Genomic DNA, 20,846 nt, shown 5'->3' on the forward strand with positions numbered 1-20,846 from the left:
TTGGTTCTTTTAAAAATCTACAGTGCTGGCAGGCTGTAGTTAAACTTGAATACTGCGCAATCCTGTGAGCGCACGTTCACAGGAAATCTCAGGTCTCACGAGATGACGCCAATAGGCGTCACTGAGACCTGAGAGCGCTGCTGTCCAGACGCCTATCGGCTTTACCGTGACAGCAAACGGTTAAGCAGCACAAGTGGTGATTCACAAAGAAGCATTTGTCACCTATCCACTGCATATTTTATAAATGTTTGTTCGGTGGGGTTCTAACTGCTGGCCCCCCCCGACGATCACCAGAACAGTGTCCACGGTCCCCATTTGCCTCAGGGCACATAGCTGTGGCTAGGAGGAATTTAAATAGAGTGGTGGTTGAGAATATAGCCTGCTGCTCCGTCCAAAGTTTATGGCTGAGGATGCAGCATATCTGGGGGCCGTGTAGGTCCCAGTGGTTGGACTTCCTCCTAGAATTTTTATGCTATCTAACAGATAGTAACTGCTTCTGGCTGGAATACCCCTTTCTAGTGAAATATGTGTGATATTAAAGGGTTAATGGGTGCCATGTTTCTCAATTGCTGAATTAAAAGGATTCAAATAGGATTCAAATAGCCAATGAACACTTGATAGAGACTAATACAATGATTTTCCTAGCTTTACTTTAAATATGTTGACTTTCTGAATAATCAAGGTCACATGCATTATACATTTGCCCATGTTACATTACACGTGTTGCACATAATTAGTTATTGCATACAATTTCCAGAAGACTTGATTTGTGTCTTTTTTTCTTCTACGACCCGATTTGCAAGACCCAGCCCCCCTGAAAGAAAGGATCACACAGCTGAAGCTTATTTGATGCATCTGAAGTAAGACTACATGCCATCTTTATTCAAAATTAAAGCCGCGGGATGAACGACATCCGATAAAATTTGGGAACATTTACAAAACCGGCCATCAGGGGTTTGATATCATTGTCCGTGATTTCTCTCTCTGGAGTTAACTTGAAGTGCTGTAGGATGGTTGTAAAGAAAAGAAACAGCTCCATCCTGGCCAAACCTTCTCCGGCACATACCCGTTTCCCTAATGTGAGGAAAAGATCATTAACTACAAATTCTGCCTCCATTTTCACCATAACATTTGACGTTTAATAGATCATAGCATGCTTGTCTTACTCAGTACATGACACTTCATGATCCCTCCGTTTCGATAATGGTGACCACTTTTACGTACAGTAGTTCCCAACAATCAACATTGACAAAAGTACATGTGCTATAGTGCTTTTCACACTGTTGCGTGGGCTTGGCTCCTATTAGGGGAGGTGCCTCACCCTTAAAGTGTAATTGTTGTTTCAGTTTATTTTTGATATTGTGTAGGGACACATTTTTTAATGTCCTTTGTTAGGGAAGTATGTTTATTTCTACTAGAAAACAGGGTGCAAAGACTCTTCTTAGCAAAGCTGTAACTGAGCATTACTATGGAGAGTCTGTCCTCAGTCTTAACTTATACTAAGCACTGAAGATGCCTGTGTGTAACATACAGAAGCTTCCAGACACCTCTTGTCACTACCTCAGTCCCTGACTATGATTATGTGGTATATCACTGTCCATCACCCTCACTATCTGACTGTCACGGATGGTGTACAGGAAACAAGATAAAACAATACAAACAATGACACACTGGATCCACAACTAAGGAACAAAAGGGAGACCCCTGCAATCGACCTGCCGCTCTCCCTTATTGCTCAGCCTATGCGACCACCCCAAAGGTGAATGGGCGCATATCCACGTACCTCGGCTATCTTTAGACCTGAAGGCCCTACAATAGTGAGGGGACACGACCACCGGCTCCCTACACAGACACGGAGGGAGTCAGGGTCACCTGGATCCAGAAAACAGAAAATCATAAATACATAAACAGAACTTATCTTGCGTACGACTGTAGACAGGGAACTGGGAACTGGGAGCTGGGAACTGGGAACTGGGAACAGCATGCACACACACTCCAGTAAGTTGTATCAGCCGCACACAACTGCCTTATGGGGAAGAATTTAAAGGGAAGTGATCAGTCCGACTGCATGACAGCTGAGATAGACTAACGAGGTGAGTAACAGAAATCAAAACAAAGAAACTCAAGGAGGAGGATCTGGACGGCTTCTCAGCTGTCTGGTTGTGACAGTACCCCTCCCTCTAGGAGTGGACTCCGGACACTCAGGGCCCACCTTCTCAGGATGGGACCTATGGAAAGCCCTGATGAGACGAGAGGCCTTAATGTCCGTCACTGGGACCCACATCCTCTCCTCAGGACCATAACCCTCCCAATGAACGAGGTACTGGAGGGAACCGCGGACAAGACGAGAATCCACAATCCTAGATACCTGAAATTCAAGATTTCCATCAACAATAATCGGAGGAGGAGGCAAAGGCGAGGGTACAATAGGTTGAACATAAGGTTTCAATAAGGACTTATGGAAAACGTTATGGATCTTCCAAGTCTGAGGAAGATCAAGACGGTAGGCAACAGGATTGATGACAGACAGGATCTTGTAAGGCCCAATAAACCTAGGACCCAACTTCCAGGAGGGAACCTTCAATTTGATATTCTTGGTAGACAGCCACACCAAATCATCAACATTCAGGTCCGGACCAGGCACACGTCTCTTATCCGCCGCACGCTTATATCTCTCACTCATGTTCTTTAGATTATCCTGAATCTTTTGCCAAATAGATGACAAAGAGGAGGAGAATCTGTCCTCATCAGGCAAACCAGAAGAGCCCTCTCCAGAGAAAGTCCCAAACTGCGGATGAAACCCATATGCACCAAAAAATGGTGACTTATCAGAGGACTCCTGACGACGGTTATTTAAAGCAAACTCAGCAAGGGACAAAAAAGAACACCAATCCTCCTGATTCTCCGCCACAAAACAGCGCAGATATGTCTCCAGATTTTGATTGACACGCTCTGTCTGGCCATTCGACTGCGGATGGAAAGCAGAAGAGAATGACAAGCGAACCCCCAAGCGAGAACAGAAAGCCTTCCAGAATCTGGAAACAAACTGCGTGCCCCTATCAGAGACTATGTCTGAAGGAATCCCATGCAATTTGACAATGTGGTCAACAAATGCCTGCGCCAGCGTCTTAGCATTGGGCAAACCAGGAAAAGGGATAAAATGCACCATTTTGCTAAAACGGTCCACCACCACCAGAATCACAGACTTCCCCGAGGAACGAGGCAAGTCCGTTATGAAGTCCATGGACAGATGTGTCCAAGGACGGGAAGGAATGGGCAAAGGAAGGAGAGGACCTGATGGCCGTGAATGAGGGACCTTGGCACGAGCGCAAGTCTCGCAAGCTGCCACAAAACCCTCAACCGACTTACGAAGCGCAGGCCACCAGAATCTCCGAGCAATGAGGTCCAGTGTGGCTCTTGTCCCCGGGTGCCCAGCAAGGACCGTATCGTGGTGTTCTTTAAAAATCTTGTGTCTCAAAGCGAGAGGCACAAACAACCTCCCAGGAGGACAAAGATCAGGAGCTTCTGACTGGGCTGCCTGTACCTCTGCCTCCAATTCAGGAAAAAGAGCAGAGACCACCACACCTTCAGCCAAAATGGGACCCGGGTCTTCAAAATTCCCACCTCCCGGGAAACAACGTGATAGGGCATCTGCCTTCACATCTTAACCCCAGGGCGGAACGTAACAACAAAATTAAACCTTGTAAAGAACAAAGACCATCTGGCCTGTCTCGGGTTCAGACGCTTGGCTGACTCCAAGTAGGCCAGATTTTTATGATCAATAAACACGGTAATAGGGTGTCTGGCTCCCTCTAGCCAATGGCGCCATTCCTCAAAAGCCAACTTGATGGCCAACAATTCCCTATCTCCCACATCATAATTTCTCTCTGCGGAGGAGAGCTTCTTTGAGAAAAAGGCACACGGTTGCCATTTGGCAGGAGAGGAACCCTGAGACAAGACCGCACCCACCCCTACCTCAGAAGCATCAACCTCAACTATGAAGGGTAACGAAACATCAGGTTGTACTAGGATGGGAGCGGAAGCAAAACTCTCCTTGATATTAGAAAAGGCCTTACGCGCCTCGACCGACCAGGAAGAAAAATCTACCCCCTTTCTGGTCATATCAGTGAGTGGTTTAACAACAGAGGAATAATTCAAAATAAATTTCCTGTAATAATTAGCAAAGCCCAAAAAACGCATCAGCGCCTTCTGATTCTCAGGAAGCTCCCACTCAAGCACAGCGCGAACCTTCTTGGGGTCCATGCGAAAACCAGAAGCGGAGACAAGAAACCCCAGAAATTGGATCTCTGGAACCGCAAACACACATTTTTCCAGTTTCGCGTATAATTTATTCTCCCGCAGGATGAGTAAGACCTGACATAAGTGTTCCTTATGAGTCTTGAAATCAGGAGAAAAAATCAAAATGTCATCCAAATACACTAATACAAATTTTCCCATTAAATGATGAAAAATGCTGTTGACGAAATGCTGAAAAACGGCTGGGGCATTCATCAAACCAAAAGGCATAACTAAATTCTCAAAATGGCCCTCAGGGGTATTGAAAGCCGTCTTCCATTCGTCTCCTTCTCTGACCCTAACCAGGTTGTATGCCCCTCTTAGGTCTAATTTAGAAAAGACTTTCGCCCCAACAACCTGGTTAAACAAGTCTGGGATCAGAGGAAGCGGATAAGGATCACCAATAGTGATACTGTTCAGCTCCCTGAAATCCAGACAAGGTCTTAAAGAACCATCTTTTTTCTTAACAAAGAAAAAACCAGCGGCAACAGGTGACTTCGAGGGTCGTATGTGTCCTTTTCTCAGACTCTCAGAGATATAAGCACGCATAGCGACCCTCTCAGGTTGGGAAAGATTGTATAAACGAGATTTAGGCAGCTTGGCGCCTGGGATGAGATCAATAGGGCAATCATACTCCCTGTGCGGAGGTAAACCCTGAACTCCACTCTCAGAGAAGACATCCAAAAATTCAGAGAGGAAAGGTGGTACAGTTTTAGTAGAAACCTCAGAAATAGATGTTATGAGGCAATTCTCTCTGCAAAAGTTACTCCAACCATTTTTTTTGCCTCGCTTGCCAATCAATGGTGGGGTTATGTTTAGTGAGCCAGGGTAGCCCCAACACTAGAGGAGTAGGCAAACCGCTAAGGACGAAACATGACACATCCTCAACATGAGCATCATTCACAATTAAACGGATATTGTGAACTATGCCCTTTAATGATTTCTGAGAAAGTGGAGCTGAATCAATAGCAAAAACAGGAATATCTTTTCCCAAAGTGCATACCTGGAAACCATGAGTTATTGCAAATTGGTTATCAATGAGGTTGACAGCTGCTCCACTATCCACAAAAATCTCACAAAAAATGCTCTTGCTCTCTAGCGCCACCCTAGCAGGCAGGACAAAACGGGAACTACAAGCAAAAGGAAAACCTTCAATTTCCGCCTCAACCCTGCCAATAGTAACAGACGGAACATTCTTAAAATATTTCTTCCTTTTTGTCTCTTTATTACTCCCAGAAAACTGCCTGAATCTCCTAGAGGGACAAACATTTGCCAGATGATTTATACCTCCACAACAAAAGCAAACCCTCCCCTGCGGGCTGAATCTTCTATTGTCAGAGGCAATCAACCCCAGCTGCATGGGCTCCTGCTCAGAAGGGGCTGACAGCGACTGAGACCCCTGTGCACAGAATGAGACCGCTGCACTGTCCCGGGACTGAGTATGACAGGAAGGAGAGATCTCTCCTCTCTCTCTAAGACGCCTGTCAATACGAACAGCCTGAGACATAGCAGAAATCAAGGAGGTAGGTCTTTCATGAAAGGCAAATGCATCTCTCAATCCCTCTGAAAGACCATAGCAAAATTGACTTTGGAGTGCAGCATCATTCCAACCCGTATCTGCTGCCCATCTCCGAAATTCTGAGCAGTATATCTCTGCGGATTGTTTACCCTGGCATAACAGACGTAGTCTAGACTCAGCCAGACGATCCGGATCATCATATATCTGACCCAGGGCTAAAAAGAATTCATCCACTGAACGGAGGGGCCGTGCCCCCTCCGGCAGCGAAAAGGCCCAGGACTGAGCATTACCCCTGAGCAGCGATATAATGATGCCCACCCTTCGTTCTTCATCACCGGAAGAATGGGGAAGAAGGCGAAAATGGAGTTTGCAAGCCTCTCTAAAACGTACAAAATTCTCACTACCCACGGAAAACGTATCCGGGAGCGAAATCTTAGGCTCAGCACAAACTCCATGAACGCAAGCTGAACCGGTCACTTGAAACTGAGAAAAAGTCTTACGGAGATCAGCTACCTCCAAAGCAAGACCCTGAAAGCGTTCAGCCAAAAGTGTAACCGGTAAGACGGTTTCGGCGGCTGATAATGTCACGGATGGTGTACAGGAAACAAGATAAAACAATACAAACAATGACACACTGGATCCACAACTAAGGAACAAAAGGGAGACCCCTGCAATCGACCTGCCGCTCTCCCTTATTGCTCAGCCTATGCGACCACCCCAAAGGTGAATGGGCGCATATCCACGTACCTCGGCTATCTTTAGACCTGAAGGCCCTACAATAGTGAGGGGACACGACCACCGGCTCCCTACACAGACACGGAGGGAGTCAGGGTCACCTGGATCCAGAAAACAGAAAATCATAAATACATAAACAGAACTTATCTTGCGTACGACTGTAGACAGGGAACTGGGAACTGGGAGCTGGGAACTGGGAACTGGGAACAGCATGCACACACACTCCAGGAAGTTGTATCAGCCGCACACAACTGCCTTATGGGGAAGAATTTAAAGGGAAGTGATCAGTCCGACTGCATGACAGCTGAGATAGACTAACGAGGTGAGTAACAGAAATCAAAACAAAGAAACTCAAGGAGGAGGATCTGGACGGCTCCTGTCAGAGCTTCTCAGCTGTCTGGTTGTGACACTGACTTGTTATACACAGGAATCTTTAGTGCTCAATAAAACGCTGAAGACTCAAGACTCCTTAGTTCCGCTCAGTTACAGCTTTGATAGAAGTCTCTTTAAACCAAAACCACAGTTGCTCATTTTAAATAGGTAGAATTACGCAGTCGCTTCAAGGCCACACTAGCGCTGGTCATGTCAGATGTGGCTGCTTGTCTCAAATTGCTCTTGATTACACATAAATATTGTGCAGTAAAACACTCTGAACAGTACAAGCAATCCAATAGAGCCTCCAGTTTGGTCTACAGCTTGCTAGGCTAGTGGTCAGCTAGGCAGCGGTAATCTAGGCATTATCTAACTAACACAGTGCCTTACTTCACACTGTTAGGGTGTAGTCTAGTTTCCTAAAGCAGTTTTTTTAACCAAAATAAGGAGTGAGTCTAAAAAAGAGTAGACGTCATGTCTGTCCTTTACACTTGTTCTTTTGTGATCCACTCTTGATTTTTATTTCCAAAACTACATGCAGAAACCTGACCGTGTGGCCTTACCCTTAGGTTTATTCAAGGACACATTTAAACCGTCCCTCTAACACAAGGCACGCCAATTTAGTAAGGGTGTAGCACCAGTACCATGCATATAACTGAGTTTATGACACAAACATTCCTTACTATCCTAACAGATAGCCTATGTACTTTCACTAGCCGGGTGGGGATGTATAGCAGTGAGTGGGCACAAAGGTGCCCATGTACAGTATGTGGCTTAAAGGCTACATCTTTCAGGGCAATTTTTTTAGGACTGAATTTTACTTATTGTGGGCTAAAAATCTTTTTTTCCATTGATCTTCTTCTTATTATTATTATTTATTATTAAAAGCGCCATTCAATGGGGTAGAGAGTTCCAGAGTATGGGGGATGCACGGGAGAAATCTTGGAGGTGATTTTGGGAAGAGGAAAGAAGGAGGTCTTGTGAGTATCAGAGATTACATGTGGGGATGTATTGGGAAAGTATTTCAGAGATGTATGGAGAGGATAGGTTGTGGACGGCCTTATATGTATTTGTTAATATTTTAAACTGAATTCACAGGGCAATGGGAAGCCAGTGAAAGGATTGGCAGAGAGGAGAGGCAGAGGAGTAACAGGGTGAAACAGAGGGTGTTACAGTAGTCTAGGTGGGTACAAGTTTATTTGTGGATTCCTGATTGAGGAATGCATGGATACAAGAGATATTTTTGAGTTGAAGGCGGCAGGTGGTGGAAAGGGCATGAATGTGTGGTTTGAAGGACAGTGCATAATCCAAGGTTACTCAAAGGCAGCAGACTTGGTTGACCGTGGAGAGTGTGCATCCATTGATCATGATAGATAGGTCTGTTTGGGGTTTTGAGTAAGATGGGTGAAAGATGATAAATTCTGTTTTATCCATGTTAAATTTTAGAAAGCTAGAGAAGAAAAAGGAGAAGATAGAAGATAGATATTGTGGGATTCTGGATAGTAAGGTGCTGATGTCTGGACCAGAGAGGTAAATTTATGTGTTATCAGCATAAAAGTGATACTGAAAGCCATGGGACTCTATGAGCTGTCCCAGACCGAAGGTGTAGATTGAGAAGATCAGGGATCCTAGGACAGAGCCTTGAGGGACACTAACAGAGAAAGGATGATACGAGGAGGTGATGTGAGAGTGGGAGAACTAAATGTCTAATCTGTGAGGTATGATGTGATCCTGGACAGGGACAAGTTTGTGATGCCAAAATATAAAAGAGTTTGTAACAGAAAGGAGTGGTCGACATTGTTAAAGGCAGAGGACTGGTGAGGGAGGAGGAGGACAGAATAATGTTGTTTGGTTTTTAGCAGGTCAGTTAACAGGACAGTTAGCAGGTCATTGGTGATTTTGGTGAGGGCAGTTTCAGTTGAGTGGTGGGGTCGGAAGCCAGATTCAAGCTAGTCAAAGAGTGAGCAGGAAGAGAGATGAGAGGACAGGTCAAAGTGGACATGTTGGTCAAATAGCTTTGAGGCATATGGGAGAAATTATATGGGGCTATAACTAGACAAAGAAGACAGGTGAAGGGAAGGCTTTTTGAGGATGGTTATTAACGCTTGCACACTTGTGCTGCTGGAAGTCCGGCCTGGTCCCATTCAGTCAAATGGGGATGAGCTGGAGATCCAGCCATAGCACGGCATACATGCTGATAATTGGCCGGACAAATACCGCAAACCTAATGCTAATGTGAAAGTAGCCTAAGGGTACTTTCACACTAGCACTTTTGTTTTCCGGTTTTGAGTTCCGTCACAGGAGCTCAATACCGGAAAAAAACTGATCAGTTTTACCCTAATGCATTCTGAATGGAGAGCATTCTATTCAGGATGCATTAGGATGCATCCGTTCAGTCCCTCTTATGTTTTTTTGGACGGAAAAAATACCGCAGCATGCTGCAGTTTTCTCTCCGGACAAAAATACTGAACATTTGCTGGAATACCATATCCGGCATTAATTTACATTGAAGTGTATTAGTGCCGGATCCAGCATTAAGTGTTCTGGCAAAATGGATCCGGCTTTCCGGTCTGCGCATGCGCAGACCTTTAAAAATGCAAAAAAAAATAATACTGGATCCGTTTTTCCAGATGACACCGGAGAGACGGATCCGGTATTTCAATGCATTTGTCCGACGGATCCGCATCCGGATCCGTCTGACAAATGCCATCAGTTTGAGTCCAGATTGCCAGATGTGGCAGGCAGTTCCGGCGACGGAACTGCCTGCCGGAATCCTCTGCCGCAAGTGTAAAAGTACCTTAAGCCACATTCTTATCAGATACGAATTGAGCTATAATGAGTGTTAATAAGGTCAGAGATAAGGAGATTTCAGCTGAGCTGCCTAATGGGAAACAGTAGAAATACAGAGCATGCAAATAGAGAATATCAAGGCTGTACAGAGAAAGGGGCTCAATATTTTTAATAAAGACCAATTGAAAAAAATGATCACTGGTATTCCTGCTAATCAAGACACATACTTTCACCCTTGATATTATAGCATTTGTGGAGCTTGACTGTCTATTATCCTCTCCTCTGTTTCACCCCCCCCCCCCCATATACAATAGGAAACAGTGAGACACTATAGTGACCACTTACATACGGGCTGCTATACGAAGGGAGACAATTTTATAAATCACCCGTACAGTATTTCTGCCTATATCAGCCAGTAAATTAGGAATGGATCTTCTTTTTAACATTTATTTTAGACATTGAGTTTAGGCTGAACCCATACAAATACTACTGATGAGCGGCAGGTCCCATATTCGAATTTGCAATATTTCGCAAATATTCGTATTCAAGATAATTTTCGCGATTCCGATTAATCTAAAATTAAAAAATCGCATAATGCAAAGTTGCTCAAAAAAGAATGTATAGCAGTAAATATAGTGCTATATATTAGTTTTAAGAATATTCATCATATTCTAAAACAAGAATATATAGTAATATATAGCGAATATTCATAAAATACACATATAGACTGCAATTAAGCTAATATAGTGCTATAGTTTTTTTTTTTTTTATAGTGTAGATTATTTCCAAATCTGAAGTTTAGAAGAGAAATAAAAAATTTGACTATAAAAAAAAGATTATAGCACTATATTAGCTAAATTACAGTCTGTATGTGTATTTTACGAATATTCGCTATATTGCTATAACTTTGTTTTTTAGAATATTCGTCATATTCTAAAACAAGTATATATTGCAATATAGCGAATATTCGTAAAATACACATATAGACTGCAATTTAGCTAATTTAGTGCTATAATTTTTTTTTTTATAGTCTAAGTTTTTTTTCTCTTCTGAACTTCAGATTTGGAAATAATTTACACTATAAAAAAATACTATAGCACTATAGTAGCTTAATTGCAGTCTATATGTGTATTTTACGAATATTCGCTATATTGCTATATATTCTTGTTTTAGAATATGACAAATATTCTAAAAAACAAAGTTATAGCAATATAGTGAATATATTTGTTTTTTAGAATATTAGGTTTTTTTTTCCATATGAAAACATGATTCCTTCCTGCTTAAGTTGCTTGTGGGCGAAAGACTCATTGACCCAAAAGAAGGAAGCAGGGAGGAATCATGTTTTCAGATGTTAAAAAATGACAAATATTCGATATAGCGAATATATAGCACTATATTCAAAATATTCGCAAATTAGTGAAGTTGCGATATTTGCGATTAATATTCGCTATTCGAATATTCGCGCTCAACACTAATAAACATTGTTATTACCTGCAGAGAATGGCATGAAGGTCTCATTCTTCTTAAAGCATCCCTTGTCATCTAAGAAATGGGTAGGATCAAAATTGTCGGGGCAGGGAATTTTTGTAGGGTCTTTAAGAACAGAACACAACAATGGATAGACATCTGTGCCCTAGACACACAAGGGAATGGCATTTAGTAAAAAGGTAAAATGTAATGGTAAAATGACTCTACACATGACTCACACACTAAAATTGCAACTTTTTTTCGGCACTATCTAACTAAACTTAGGAGCAAGTGGCGTTTCTAAGCTTTCTGAAAAAGAGGAGTGTCGGGGGTTTGGTGTGGGCACATTCACTATCATTTGCTCCAATTAACTGGTGTGAATTGTGACTGAAATCTTCTTTATTGATGATGAGGTCTGCTCCTCGTCATAAATTAAGATCATCCTCCCAGAAATGTGGGGATATCAAAGATTGGCATAAAATTCTGGTCTTTGATAAATGACCTCCATGATTTATAAACCAGATGAGTGCAGAAATTGCATCCCCCAAAGTGAAGGGACAGAGAGATTATAGCAAATTATGTGATATTTGAAATCGGAAAAGGGGGCACGTGAGAGGATGAATTTCAAGAAACAGAACAATTCAGTTACAATTTAGCTTTCACTGTCTGGTTTTGATTTGAGGACCCTTATATATTAGGTAGAGAAAAGGCTCTTTCTGGAGGACCCAGCACATCAATTCAGTGTTAAACAGACAGTCTATTTATTGATCTCAGTTGGCACAATGCAATACTTCATTATCCCTGTGGTGGTGCTGTAGGGAAATAGAACATTTGGTTTTCCCACAGACCCTAGTTAGGGATGAGCAAACCCGTGGAAGTTCGGGTTCGGACAAACGTCAGGTCAAAGTACGGGTTCAGGACCCAAACTTGACCCGAACTTGACCCCAAACCCGGACCCCATTAAAGTCAATAGGGACCCGAACTTCACTTTATTATTTTCCGTTAAAACATGGTTATAATGGAAATTAATAGCATTCTTAAGACAGAATGCTAAATAAAATGTCCATTGAGAAGTTAAAAATAATAAAAATAACTCACCTCATCCACTTGATTGTGCAGCCGGCATCCTCTTCTTTCTGCAGGACCTGCAAAAGGACCTGCGATGACGTCACCGCACTCACCACGAGATCAAGTGGATGAGGTGAGTTTTTTTTAATTATTTTTAACCCCTCAATGGACATTTTATTTAGCATTCTGTATTAAGAATGCCATTATTTTCCATTGTAACCATGTTATAGTTGAACCCGAACTTTAGTGAAAAACTCGCAAAGTTAGGAGCGAATCCTAGTTGATTACTGACAGTTGTAGCAGCAGTACAATGTGTGATCAAATATGACTGGTGAAAGCATTCTAACAAAAAATATATTATTGTCCGAGAGTTTTCTACAAACTTTGTCAATTCACCAGCTTCATGTATATTAGTCACTGGTAGAGATGAGAAAAATTCTTAAAATTAAATTAAATGTGAGTCATCTAAGTCTTAATAAGTTTGATCTGAATCGAATGTCACCTTATTGCTTAGAAAACTCCGGTTGGATGTACTGCCAAATTCTCTGAAATGCCTTTGGAGACAGCTTATGGTAGAGAAATTAACATTCATTGCACGGGCAACAGCTCTGGTCGTCAGCATGCCAATTGCATGCTCCCTCAAATGTTGCGACATCTGTGGCATTGTGCTGTGTGATCAAACTGCACATTTCAGAGTGGGCTTTTATTGTGGGCAGTCTAAGGCACACCTGTGCAATATCCACGCTGTCTAATCAGCACCTTGATATGCCACACCTATGAGGTGGGATGGATTATCTCAGCAAAGGAGAAGTCCTCACTAACACAGATATAGACAGATTTGTGAACAATATTTGAGAGTAATGGGTCTTTTGTGTATGTAGAAAATTTTTCAGATCTTTGAGTTCAGCTCATGCAAAATGAGAGCAAAACCAAAAGTGTTGCGTTTATATTTTTGCTCAGTGTAGATTTCACTCTTTTTAGACTGTCTTGGTCAAAAAATGCATTGTCTCATTTTCCTACCTTTGGAATAGTGTATCCCTTGAAGTCGACATCTTTTATTGTTGCGTGGGGAACATTCAGTGGGAGAATATCAATGAATCTCTGGATCTCGTGTATTACGGCTTCCATATATGGCATTTTGTTGCGGTCTTCAAGGTTTGGGATGCGGCTTTCACCAATCACATGGTCTATTTCCGCATGTAGTTTAGCTGGGTAAAATGGTGGGAGGAAAAAAAAAAAGTGTAAGTTACATATGAAGATATACATCATACTGCATAGGCAATGTAAACAGTATATATCAATGAGGGATAAAATCCACTGAATAGCCACTTTATTGGAGACTTTATTGTGGCATAAAATCAATGAAATGGTTTAATCTGGATTCACACAGAAATTGATCCACAGAAGAATGAGAAAATTGAGAGATCAAAACAATGTAGAATAGGAATGGTGATCAGTAGTGATGTTCGGCCAAATACCGCGTGTGCTCGAGCGACATGCTCGAGTCTCCTACCCGCACGTTTGTTGGCTGCTACACAGCCAATAAATGTGCAGGTAAGTACTGCCACTCACTGTAATGCCATAGCCATGTTGGTTACTGGCATTACAGTGATTGGCTGGCCGGAACACGTCATCGGGTGCTATATCCCAAATAGCTATGACATTCCCTGTAATTTTTTATTAGCCGCTAATGACAGCAGTGACATTACCTGCTTTACATCTCCTGTATAACATTTGCGCATCATAAATATCTGTAACATTCATTCTAATTTTTTCCCTGCTGGTGACAGTGACATTACCTGCGCTACATCTCCTGTATAACATTTGCAAATACAAAATATCTGTCACATTCAGTCAAATTTTTTTCCCGCTGGGGAAGTGGCAGTGCTGCCGATGTTGCACGCAGAGGTCGTTGCCCGGGGCGCGGTGAAACTGTGCCTGCTGCCAGAGCGCAAGAAACACACTCATCCACGATACCTAGCTTCATGTCCCAGTTTGCAGGGCGGCGCAGGACACCACTCTTGAAGTCAGATGAGTGCAGCCAGGTGGTCGGTTGGATTGCAGCAGATAATGCTTCCAGTTGGTTAAGCACCACCCTGTCTTCCACAAAGTCCAGTCTCAGTAGCCAAGAGTCTGGTCAACAGAATCCTCACCTTGATCCTCCTTCCTCCTACCATGGAGAGACTTGCCAAATAAGTGATTCCACACTCGGATATTCCGAGGAGCTCTTTTCATCGCCATTCCTTGATTTGAGCCTCTCACCAAGCCCGCTTGAAGAGGGACATGAGGATATCGTGTGCACTGATGCTCAAACTCTTGAGCATCCACAGTCACAAGAAGATAACGGTGGGGAATGGCAATAAGTGTTTCACGAGGTGGATGATGATGATTAGACACAGTTGTCAATAAGTCAACGGCAATTAGTCTCTCAAGAGGTTGATGATGAGGATGAGACACAGTTGTCAATAAGTGAGGTTCTTGTTAGGTCAACAAGACAGGAGGATGACCAGAGTGAGGAAGTGGAAGAGGAGGTGTGGAACGATGAAATCACTGATCCAACCTCGGAAGGTGGCAAACCGAGCGAGGACAGCAGTACAGAGGGGGAGGGATCCGCGGCACCAAAACAGGCTGGAAGAGGCAGTTGGGTGACAAAAGGGAGAAGGCGGGCCACACCAAACAGGCCCTCAACTGTTTCCCGGAGCACCCTCGTGCGGCAACCACCCTTGCCAAGAGGTAGGAGCTCCGCAGTCTGATGCTTTTGTGAGGAAAGTGCGGACGATCAAAGAATTGTCATTTGCAACCTGTGCCATACCAAAATGAGCAGGGACGTGAACACTAGCAACCTCACCACCACCAGCATGATCCGCCACATCAAAGCACCCTAATAGGTGGGCCGAACACTTGGGTCCACAATCAGTGTCTGCTAGTCACATCACTGCCTCCTCTTCCACTGTGTTATGTGCTGGCTAATCCCCTGTTCAAGACGCAGGCTTGGATGCCTCCCGCCCTGCACCTGGACATTCACAAGCCCCATCAGCTAACATCCACTTCTGTGTCCCAGCGCAGCGTACAGATGTCCATACCCCAGGCCTTTGAAAGAAAGCGCAAATACCCAGCCACCCACCCACAGGCCATAGCACTAAATGTGCACCTTTCCAAATTGCTGGCCCTGGAAATGTTGTCAATTAGGCTTGTGGTCACTGAGGCTTTCTGCAGCCTGATGGCAGCGGCGGTCCCTCGTTACTCTGTCCCCAGCCGCCACTATTTTTCCCAGTGTGCCGTCCCAGCCATCATGTGTCCTGTAACATCACCCGTGCCCTGACCAATGCAGTTATTGGGAAGGAAGGTCCACTTAACTACTGATACATGGACAAGTGCTACAGACGGCAAGGATTGCGGACCCTACTTCCATCAGGATTTCTGCCACCACCTACAATAGTGACTGCAACCCCCCACCTCCTCCTCCACTTCCACCTCTGAATTATCATCTTGCAGCACCAGTGAGCAATCAGTCAGTAGCTGGAAGCAGTGTAGCACTTTAGTGGGGAAGCGGCAACAGGCCGCTGAAACTAATTTGCTTAGGTGACAAACAGCACACCGCCGCAGAGCTTTGGCAGAGTATAAGGGACCAGACTGAGCTGTGACTCTCGCCACTCAACCTAGAACCAGGCATGGCTGTGTCTGATAATAGCTGTAACTTGGTGGCAGCTTTGGAGCTTGGCAAGCTCACACACATGCCATGTCTAGCCCAAGTGTTCAACTTAGTGGTTCAGCAGTTTCTCAAAACCTACCCCAATTTGCCTGAGCTACTGGTGAAGGTGCTCCGCGTGTGAGCCCATTTCCGAAAGTCATCTACAGCTGCCGTAGGTTTGGCAAAGCTGCAGCAGTGCTTGCAATTGCCAGCTCACTGACTGTTGTGCGACGTGAGCATGCGCTGGAACTCCACGTTCCACATGTTGGCCAGGCTTTATAAGTAGCAGAGGGCAGTAGTGGAATGCCAGTTGCAACATGGTCGTCGCCTTTCGAGTCAGCTTCCGCTCTTCACAAGCGACAAGTGGGCATGGATGTCTGACCTCTGTGAGGTTTTACGAAACTTTGAGGAATCAACACAGATGGTGAGCGGCGATGCCACTATTATCAGCGTAACCATCCCACTTCTGTGTCTACTGAAACGCTCACTGCTCACAATGAAGGAGGACACTTTACATGTGGAAGAAGTGGAAATGGGGAAAGACAGTACACAGGTTGATAGCCAGACCACCCTCCGTTCGTCTTCTCAGCGTGAATTGGATGATGATGTGGAGAAGGAGGAGCAGGAGATGGTTGCCTCCGCTTCAGAGGGTAGTACCCATAGATGGTTTATTTAATCTGTTCAGCATAGGGTGGGCAGAAGAGTATAATGAGATTGACAGTCATACTCCTGATGAGGACAGCAAAGTCTTGTCTGATGGGACTCTGGCGCTCATGACTGACTTTATGTTATGCTGCCTTTCCCGTGACCCTCGCGTTATATGCACTTTGGCCAACACCGATTACTGGTTGTTCACCCTTCTCGACCCCCGCTACAAAGAGAACTTCTCATCTGTCATTTCTGTGGTGGAGAGGACTAGCAAGATGGTGCAATACCTTCCAAAAATTTCCAGCTGACATCGCTGGCAGCAGAGTACGTAGTTCCTTGGGCAACCGAGGATGGGAGACGAGGGGTACACACAGCAGTTCCAACAGAAGCAAGGCAACACTCTCCAAGGCCTGGGACTGTTTCATGACACCCCACCAGCACCCTCACCATGATGCGCGGCCTAGTGTCTCAAGGAGAGAAAAATTTTGGAAGACAGTAAAGGAGTACGTAGCAGACCGTGTTAGCGTCCTCAATGATCCCTGTGTGCATTAAAACTATTGGGTGTCCAAGCTGTACACGTGGCACGAACTGGTGCTCTACGCCTTGGAGGTGCTGGCCTGCCCTGCTGCCAGTGTTGTGTCAAAGCAGGTATTTAGTGCTGCTTTGGGCATAATAACTGATAAGCGCATCTGTCTGTCAATGGAAAATGCTGACAGGTTGACTCTTATCAAAATGAACAAGGCCTGGATTGCCCTGACTTCTCTACTCCACCAGAGGAAAGCGGTTGAACATAAAGGCACTTTAAATATGGCTTTTATGGTGTATTGAATATACTGTATTCCCATGCACCCCTTCCACCACAAAAAAGGGTATATGGTTCAATCTTCTTTTCTCGTCCTCCTCCTCCATCATATCAACATGCTTATTAGGCTGCCCTCGCTCCTAATATTTTAGAGGGTCAGCTCAGCAGCAGGCCCTCAACCATATTTTTTTTAATGGTCAGATCAGCAGCAGGCCGTGAACCATAATTTTTTCCTTGGTCAGATTAGCAGCAGGCACTCGCCCCTAATATTTTAGAGAGTCAGCTCACCAGCAGGCCCTCAACCATAATTTTTTCGATGGTCAGCTCAGCAGCAGGCCCTCAACCATAATTTTTTCCATGGTCAGCTAAGCAGCAGGCCCTCAACCATAATTGTTTCCATGGTCAGCTCAGCAGCAGGTCCTGAACCATAATTTTTTCCATGGTCAGCTCAGCAGCAGGCCCTCAACCATAATCTTTTCCATGGGCAGATCAGCAGCAGGCCCTTAACCATAATTTTTTTGATGGTTAGCTCAGCAGAAGGCCCTCATCCATAATTTTTTCGATGGTCAGCTCAGCAGCAGGCCCTCCACTATAATTTTTTCCATGGTCAGATCAGCAGCAGGCCCTCAACAATAATTTTTTCCATGGTCAGATCAGCAGCAGGCCCTCGCCCATAATGTTTTAGACAGTCAGCTCACCAGCAGACCCTCTACCATAATTTTTTCAAAAGTCAGCTCAGCAGCAGGCCCTCACCCCTAATGTTTTAGATGGTCAGCTCAGCAGCAAACCCTCACCCCTAATATTTTAGATGGTCAGATCAGCACAGGCACTCGCCCCTAATGTTTTAGAGAGTCAGTTCACCAGCAGACCCTCAACCATAATTTTTTCGATGGTCAGCTTAGCAGCAGGCCCTCAACCATAATTTTTTCGATGGTCAGCTCAGCAGCAGGCCCTGAGCCAATTTTTTTTCCATGGTAAGATCAGCAGCAGGCCCTCGCCCCAAATGTTTTAGAGGGTCAGCTCACCAGCAGACCCTCAACCATAATTTTTTAGATGGTCAGCTCAGCAGCAGGCCCTCACCCCTAATGTTTCAAATGGTCATCTCAGCAGCAGACCCTCACCCCTAATGTTTTAGATGGTCAGATCAGCAACAGGCCCTTGCCCCTAATGTTTTAGAGGGTCACCAGTGGGATTTTTCTCCTAATGTTTTTGAGGGTCACCAGCAGGCCATCAATTATAATTTTTCAAGGGCATGTATGATGCCCTGCTTTATGTGTAATAAAGGGTGTACTGCAGTGCCAGTTTCTTGTAATTTTTGGCCGTCTTTCACTTTATATACAAGTAAATATACAGAAAAGAATTTTTCCTAACAATTTTTCCTCTAAAATCTATATTATCTTCGATTTTGGGCGTATTATTGTCAGTCTGCAAAATTGGCGTACTACTTGAACAACATTGTTCCCAGCAGCGACCTGCGAGTCCAAGATGCCTCCAGACATCCTCCTTATGCTGTTCCCGAATCATTTTAATGGTGTTTCCATCAATTTCTCACCTTTTCATGTGAACCAGACACCCTCCCCTCTTCAGAGCAGGGGGTGCCTGGTTTAATGCTCTGGTTCTCCCATTGACTTGCATTGTGCTCGGGTGCTCGGTAGACCACCCAAGCATCCCGAGGTGTTCTACTCGAGCACTTTGGTGCTTGATGAACACTAGTGATCAGTACTGCACCAGGCAGAGCCATTATTTCAAAAACTGGCAACCTTATGGGGTTTTCTGGTGGAACAGTGCAATTTATATTGGGAATGAGTGAAGTAAAAACCTTTAGCGATAGGGGATCCTGTGGACATAAACATCTCATTGATGAAAGGGGACAGAGGAGGATGTCAGGAATTATTCTGATGAATAAACAGTATACCTTCAAGTGAAAGGGAGGGAGGTAGGGAAGGAAATAAGGAAGGACACCAGGGGGCAAGAGAGTACAAAAATTGGATTAATGAACAATGAACATTTCCTAGATCAGGCGAATCAAGATTTCTATTGCACTATGCTGATGGGAGGGTCTTAATTTGCTGCAAGCAACATGAATTGATGACTGCTTCCTGTTAGGTGTCAACAGTTCAGAATTATAGAGGTGAAGTTTTGATGTACACTATGCCACAAGGGTCTTATAGTCATCAATTACTTCCAGGAACATGACAGCGCGTGTTCTTTGACCCCATGGCCTGATTTCAATCTTTAAGGGTATCTCTGGAATGAGGTAGAATGGACTGTTCAAAGAATGTCAGCACTGTACCTCCATTTAATTTGTAGCAACTGTGAGAAGCTAACCTTTGTGCTGCAATGTGCAGCAGAACTACGCCTAAAATGAACCCCCTATATGCGTACATATAGGTACGGAATTCCTTAAAAAGGGTTTTATGTCTTATTAAAAAAGTAGCCCACTATTAGGAAGCATATATTCACTAGTTTGATCCCGACCAGTTACAGAGCCATGCTCCAGTCCTCCTGCCGGTCCTTGTTTATATGGCTGCATCACTTACAAGACCATGTACCCCATATAATCGCAGCAGCCAATCACTGGCCTCAGAGGTTGATAACATGAGACTGCTGAGGCCAAATATTGGGGGGTACGTGGATTTGTCACCTCTGCAGTCATGTTAAAGGGGTTCTCCAGGCTTTTAATATTGATGACCTATACTCAGGATCAGCTGTTTGAAGAGGAGGCACGCGCCGTGCCATCGCTGCCTCCTCTTCACTGTTTACCTTCTCGTCGTCGCCTCTGCAGTGGTGAGCAGGTGTAATTACACCCAAGCTGTCCCATTTATTTCAATGGGATGGATCGCTCCTATACAAGTGTATGGGAACGAGCCGTCCTATTGAAATGAATGGGATGGTTAGGTGTAATTACACTTGCTTACTGCTGCAGAGGCGACGGCGAGAAGGTAAACAGTGAAGAGGAGGCAGCGCTGGCACGGCGCGCCTCCTCTTCAAGCAGCTGATCGGCAGGGGTGCCGGGTGTCGGACCCCCGCCGATCTGATATTTATGACCTATCCTGAAGATAGGTCATCAATATTAAAAGCCTGGAGAACCTCTTTAACAAGAACTAGCAGGGTGTGCTGGAGCTTGGTGATGGAAGTGACGGGGGATTAAACTTGTGAATATATTTTCTTTTGTTATATTTAATTTTAAAATTCATAACAGTTTTCCAGTTTTTCAAAACCCAGAAGTTGCTTTCTGCAAAGTTTAAGTTAAAGGGTTTTTCTGGGAATTCAATATGTATGACTATAATCTATATAGGTCATCAATATCTGACACTCGGTATCCTGTCGATCAGCTGTTTGAAGAGGCTGTGGCGCTCCAGTATGCACTGGAACCATCTCACAGCTTACCTATCACAATGTTGTCAAATAAAATATGCTCCAGTTGCCCTGGATATTGGTATATTATACTCTCTGGT

General features: G+C 44.2%; 1 protein-coding gene across 1 annotated transcript in view; it reads right to left on the reverse strand.

The window, feature by feature from the left end:
- Positions 1-642: 642 nt before the first annotated feature.
- LOC120978241 (cytochrome P450 2G1-like) overlaps positions 643-20,846 on the reverse strand; it is a 112,841-nt gene continuing 92,637 nt past the window's right edge. The window contains exons 7-9 of the mRNA XM_040406478.1: positions 13,268-13,455; positions 11,204-11,345; positions 643-1,074 (exon numbers count right to left, since the gene is read on the reverse strand). Of these exons, the coding sequence (XP_040262412.1) occupies positions 890-1,074; positions 11,204-11,345; positions 13,268-13,455 (515 nt within the window). The 3' untranslated portion in view covers positions 643-889. The remainder of the gene's footprint in view (positions 1,075-11,203; positions 11,346-13,267; positions 13,456-20,846) is intronic.

The sequence above is a fragment of the Bufo bufo genome, chromosome 8 (assembly GCF_905171765.1).
Source record: "Bufo bufo chromosome 8, aBufBuf1.1, whole genome shotgun sequence".
Classification (NCBI taxonomy): domain Eukaryota; kingdom Metazoa; phylum Chordata; class Amphibia; order Anura; family Bufonidae; genus Bufo; species Bufo bufo.